The sequence below is a fragment of the Corylus avellana genome, chromosome ca1, assembly GCF_901000735.1.
Source record: "Corylus avellana chromosome ca1, CavTom2PMs-1.0".
Classification (NCBI taxonomy): Eukaryota; Viridiplantae; Streptophyta; class Magnoliopsida; order Fagales; family Betulaceae; genus Corylus; species Corylus avellana.
The window spans coordinates 50,890,289-50,896,288 of record NC_081541.1 but is presented as its reverse complement, the minus strand read 5'-3'; the positions used below and the strand labels follow the sequence as shown (position 1 = coordinate 50,896,288).

General features: G+C 36.6%; 1 protein-coding gene and 1 long non-coding RNA gene across 2 annotated transcripts in view; one reads left to right on the top strand and one right to left on the bottom strand.

Annotated features, from left to right (window-relative positions):
- The window catches only part of LOC132186953 (uncharacterized), a 6,515-nt gene extending 5,727 nt beyond the window's left edge, over positions 1-788 (bottom strand). Inside the window, exons 1-2 of the long non-coding RNA XR_009440779.1 lie at positions 698-788; positions 514-579 (exon numbers count right to left, since the gene is read on the bottom strand). This is a non-coding gene — a long non-coding RNA (uncharacterized LOC132186953). The remainder of the gene's footprint in view (positions 1-513; positions 580-697) is intronic.
- Positions 789-4,171: 3,383 nt separating this feature from the next.
- Positions 4,172-5,246, top strand: LOC132161834 (uncharacterized). The gene is made up of 2 exons (XM_059572035.1): positions 4,172-4,788; positions 4,903-5,246. Exons 1-2 carry the CDS (start codon positions 4,306-4,308, stop codon positions 4,930-4,932), a joined length of 513 nt encoding a protein of 170 aa, XP_059428018.1. The 5' UTR covers positions 4,172-4,305; the 3' UTR covers positions 4,933-5,246.
- Positions 5,247-6,000: the final 754 nt, after the last annotated feature.

Here is a 6,000-nt window from a genome sequence, read left to right as displayed (position 1 = left end):
GATGTCCATATGAACTCCAACGGATGAAATCAAATCATTCAACTTTGTCAAGGACTTAAAGTTTCATCTTAGCCAACTTTTCTCATATGAAGAATCTAGGAATGTATCATTACTTTTTGCATATTGAAGCAACTATAAGCTCCTTGGCTATTGCCATTCATAGGAAATTACTCCATAGAACGGCAACTACCAAGCTAAACAGTATGGTTGTCGGCACCACGACTGCTATGGAATCAAATGCAATGGTTGACAATGAACATAAAGCCCATCGAATCTCAACTCAACCGACCCTCAGTTTCAACTAAGTACAAGGGTCTCACAATTTTTCTCATATGAAAAATAGACCGAAAATTGGTAACTTGAATTAATAATCTCACTTTCTCCAACTTTTCTTTCTTCATAACAGAATCAGAGTCTAGTGGTCGGAACGCCGAGGCGTATTGTATAAATTATAAAAAGAATTAATCAAATTAGTGAAAAAAAATAACCCCCAAAAAAAGATGAAGGAATTACCTGACCAGAACTCGATTTCGGTACTGCCTCGAGGTTCAAGACTCTGGCTTCCAGAGCATCAAATTTCTGCTTGACCTACAAGGAAAGAGAAAATGTAAAACGAAAACGAAAACGAAACAATTAAAAGTTTAATCTTTTTAAAAGTAAAAAAGAGAAAATGTTTGTTTGACAAGCGGCTACTTACATCTGAGAAGAGAGCGTAGCGATCGATCCCAATGTCTCTCCAGATCAAGCGGGAAACTGCAGCTCCTGCCACCGAAAACCCCACACCGAACCATAGCAACCGAGTTCTTATCATCTTCCTCTCTCTTCCTCTTTTCAAACCACAGAAAGAGAATGCGATTTGATCAGTCCTGGAGAAGTCCTTTTTACTTCTCTGCCTTTCCTTTAATTTTTTATTTTGGGTTTTCTCCTCTCTGTAATATCATTCCTTGTTTACAATTTAATTATATTTTATATCATTCATGCTTATTTCAAGTTTCAACCATTTCAAAAAAGAAAAAAAAAAAAACGTTTCAACCCGATTAATCTGATCGGATAATGAGGTGTTTTTTTAAAAAAAAAAGAGAAAAGAAAAATTGATTCATTAAATTAAGAGATTGAAGTTTAGAAGATAATTGAAGGAGTAAAAAGGCGGTTACGATTAGCGGTTATTGGCTAAAACCGTAGACTATAACCACCTAGACAATTAGTAAAATTTACTAACCGCTTCTGCTAATCGCCTATGCGATTAATCGGCAGTTAGTGTTCAAATAACCGCTTTTTAAAAGAAAAAAATTAAAACAATTAAAAAAAAAACAAAACGTTGTCGTTTCTATGGTAATACGATAATACCCTATTACATATGACATCGTTTCTAGATTTTTATACATTTTTATATATATTTAAACACAAAAACGACATGTATATATACATAGCGGTTAGCGGTTTTTTCAAAACCTAAAATCGCTAATCGTAAACGCCTAAGCAGTTAGCTTTTTTTCCTAACTGCCTTTAAAAGTAGTTAATGATTAGTACAATTAGTTTCACCCCTAGACAGTGACGGAGGCAAACATTTCATATTGGGGGTGCCGTTAAAATAACCAGACTCCATATATACAAACATATAGGTTTACTAACTTTTATTCAATTTTCTAGGCAACCAATGTCCAAACAGAAGATAATTAAACGAAAACAACAAAAAAATTACAAATAGAAAAGATAAATAGGTGAGAATTAATAATAAGAGAAATCAGATCAAGACCTAATTTGGCAGTTGCATCATCGAGTTCGATCGTTCCCACCCCACCGCCCAGTGCACCGCACAACCTCAAGAAACTGATAAAATAAATCGAAAAATTCCAAATTAAAATTAGGTAAAAGAAAGAAATTAGAACAAAAATCTAACACAAAAGCAACTAAGAGTCAGAGATGAGAAGTTACTTTGCTTGGTAATGATGATGGTGGCGTCTGGACAAGATATGGGAAAAAAGATCATCAACCCTACTTTACTTGACAACCTTATTGAAGACAGCAAAGTCGAAACTGTTTTGAGAAGTAATGGTAATACTAGTAATATTGGGGGTGCCGTGACTTGGGTAGGTAAAAAGTTTTTTTAAAAAAAAAAATTTTGGGTCAGAAAAAAAAAAATTAAAAATCCACGACACCCCCAAAGAGTGCTGTTCCGCCACTGCCCCTAGATAATTGTATAAGCCACAATAATTCAAGAGAGTTAAGTAACCATCACCTCCGACCTCCGCTCAGTTTCTCCCGAATGGTTTGCACTAATGTCAAATTTGGTGTCTAGATCTTGGTTTTTACGAGCCAAACATGTCTTCCTTTACCTATCATCATCGCCAACACACCACACCATCTTAATCCTCGGCCTCTCCGCTCTATAACTCCTCCTTCTGTGCCTTTGCGTGATATGTGCAAGAGTATGTTTCTCTAAAGTAAAATTATTAGAACGAGAGATGTGACTTGTTGGATAGCAAAGATGTGCAGTTGGATAATCAATAAAAGAGCCAATCAAGAATAGCCTACAACTTTATCTCATCATGCCACCACCTTACTAACTCTTATGTCCTAGGAACATGCTATTTGTCATTTTTATGTTCTTTTTCTTTACAACTCTTTTTAAAATCAATCATTAAAAACAAGTGAGACTGATTTTTTTTCATTTTCTAATTAGATGACTAGAACTGATCAATGGAAGTCTTAGAATTTTTTTTTTTAAAAAAAAAAATTTCATTTCATTTGATTCCATCTTATTTAGTTCTTTAGTTTCATTCCTTTCCTTTTTAAGGATTCACTCTTAGGAAAAGCTCGGCCTTAGACTTTTTGATTTGAGCTTAGTAAAACCTAATTAGCCAATTCAAATAATGGGAAGCGTGAGAGTAAGGCCTAATAGTCATTTGGGTTGTATCAGTAGGGGTTAGATCTCAAGGTCGAATCTCGTCATTAATGGGAAGCGCTTAGGATTATTGGCTTGTCCATTGACTTGGGTGTTGCTGAGTAATGCACAGTGGACGCATGCTATCATGATCATGCACAAGTAGAGTAAACACTCCGGTGACCATATTTTGCCTTTTTAACTGAAAAAAATAAAAAATAAAAAGACTTTAACTTATATCAGGCTGAGCCTTAAAATCCCATTTTTACAGCTCACAATCAATAATTGATACATAAGCAAAAACATAAAAAGTGCACAAAAATAATTTGGACCAAAATACACCATATTTGAGCTCATTTGAACTCAAAGAGAGAAAGAGCTTAGAGAATGGGTGACCCAGGGCTGGGTTTAGCCGTGACCCAGCCGTGAGTCACTTTCTTCGGTGCCGTGAGTCTCATTTTTCAACCTTTAGTGCTATAAAATTCCTAAAGGGTTAACTCTTCACTTCTAAGTTTTAGTTTTCAATCAAAAAACGAGTTTTAAGGTATTAGAAACGGGTTTTGGGGTATTAGAAATGAGTTTTGAGGCCGATCACAGCATGCCAGACCCACGCCATTGGTCTGGCTGGACCCACGGCGTGGGTCTCACCGGCTACAGGTTTTTTGGGTTTTTTTTTTTTTTTTTTTAACATTTTGATTTGGTGTAATTGTTCTCACTTTTATTTTTTGCTTTTTTCTTAAATTGATAATGTGTCACATGGTGATTGAATGCTATAAAAAGGGCTAATTTACGCCCAACAGGATAATAGGGCTCTCAAATAAAAAATAGAGAAAGACAACATCCTTTTTTTAGATCAAACTTACACTAATTTGGAGCCAAATTTCTTCGAAAATACGAAAGGTCAATCATTTGTTTCATTGAAACGTTGATCTTGTATTGGATTGAGTTTTCTAATGAGAGGGATGGATGGAGGTCGTGAATATCCCAATCGTGACTGGTGGCTATTTTTAATCACACAATTTGCAAATGACCAAAACCTACCAGACAAGCACCAATGATGTGTGTTTATCTTAAACAACCCCCCCAATTTCACCTCCCACGTGCCAAAATGACAAAAAAACCCACGATGTTGATATACGTGTAAGTTTAGCATTTGCTGGGTGAGAATCATTGGACTCATCCATTTTTCCAAAGAACAGGGGTCCCGCCCACAGGCCGAAGCGGTCACCACCAATAATTGGATAACTCTCCTCCTCCTAATCCTCTCTGTACTCAAGCTGGCACCACTTGTCTCCTTCCTTCTACTCCCTCAACACCTCTCTCTCTCTCTCTCGTAGTAACAGTAGCCACCACCTAAACACTTGTACTAATAATACACCATTTTTCTATGCATTAGCAAAGAAACGAAAATTCAATTAACAATGCTTCCACTTCCATTGATTTGCCTCTCTTTTCTGTCGTTTATCTCCTACACTTCAATCCCACTCTCCAGTGCAAAAGATCAATCATTAGTATTACCATCGTCGTCGTCGTCGTCGATATATGAAATCCTCCTGGCCCATGGGCTACCGATGGGCCTGCTGCCCAAGGGTGTGAAAGAGTTCGACATTGATGACACCGGGCGGTTCCAGGTGCACCTGGATCAGCCCTGCAACGCCGACTTCAAGAACTCATTGCATTACGATCGGAACGTTTCGGGGACTCTAAGCTACGGTCAGATCGCATCCTTGTCGGGGATTTTGTCTCAGGAGTTGTTTCTTTGGTTCCAAGTGAAGGCGATTCGGGTGGATATACCCAGCTCCGGCTTGATTTACTTCGACGTCGGCGTGGTTGATAAGCAATTCCCTTTGTCGCTGTTCGAAACGCCGCCGGATTGTGTAGCAGCGAGGACAGTGGAGCCCGAGGTTTGGTTTCGTTTGCCTCATGTCTGTGAATTTTTGCAAGTTTAAGTTTTTGCATTATGTGCATCTGGGTTGCTCTGTTTTTGATGCTTTGGGTATGGAACTTCATATACACAGAGTGAGTTTGATCAGGAAGATTTTGCGTAGATTGTGAAATGTGACGGAGCAATCGGCTCATTGGTTCTTCCATTCCCCTTGTAAACTACGATATATAGTGCAGACTCTGCAGTCTGTGCAAACTAGTCGCGCCAGCTCCTGTGTATGCAAATGCAATGATGGTGGGTGTATTCGATTGAGAGGGAGAATAAACGAGGCATATCTAGTTGAGATAAATGAATGTCAGCATATTCAGGTGTTGTATCGGGTCATCTTCTTCTTCTTTCTTCTTTTTTTTTTTTTTTTTTTTTCTGTAATATAATTTGTAAACTAATCAAGAATCAAAACCTTTCTTCCTTTGCTTTTGCTCCTTCAACTCTTTCTATTATCAGTTTTGATAATTGCTTTGCTTCTATTTGACATCTTTGGTTTAAAATCTATGGCATAATAATATCAATTTAGATTAATGGTTTAGGGGTGGTGGAGTAAGAGTATGAAAACTTCTCTCTCTTATTTAGTTTTTAATTGGTATTGTTAGAGATAATGATCAAGCAAAACAACCACGACAGAATTGTAATAAAACCTGAAGATTTTAGAGAAGAAGTCATGTACAAATAGAACTCGATCATTTATAAGAAAGTTGTAACGAACTTTCTTATAAATGAAACAATCTTCACCATATTGAGGTAGGTAAGGTAGTTACACAATTCAACATACTTGTAAAATCTTACAACTATCCACCACTTTTGTTGATATTAAGATATAATGTCTGGTGTAAACCTTAAATAGTGCTATAAGTCCCTCTTAAGTTCCTCCAAAAATGATGTGTCTAATAAAATTACCATTAGGCTCATGATTGATCATCATTGAATTTTAATCAAATGGTAATTTTAATAGCCACATCATTCTTAGAAGGACTCAGAGAGATTTTTAGAATTACTCGTAAACCTTAGAGGACTCTGATTCTATTTTCAGAGAGTTTGTTGATATTCAAAATGGATTATTCATATAGGAGTCCTTTCTTACAATTTCTACTTTTCTTTCTTGCCATTTTCACCTAATGGTGTGACTAATAAAGAGTAGTAAACATTTTGGACATTTATTCAATTGGTATAATCT

Bases quoted from the DNA above. Each gene is read 5' to 3' on its own strand.
- LOC132161834 (XM_059572035.1), top strand. From the start codon at position 4,306: ATGCTTCCACTTCCATTGATTTGCCTCTCTTTTCTGTCGTTTATCTCC. The intron at 4,789-4,902 runs GTTTGGTTTCGT...TCATATACACAG, and splicing joins CGAGGACAGTGGAGCCCGAG to AGTGAGTTTGATCAGGAAGA.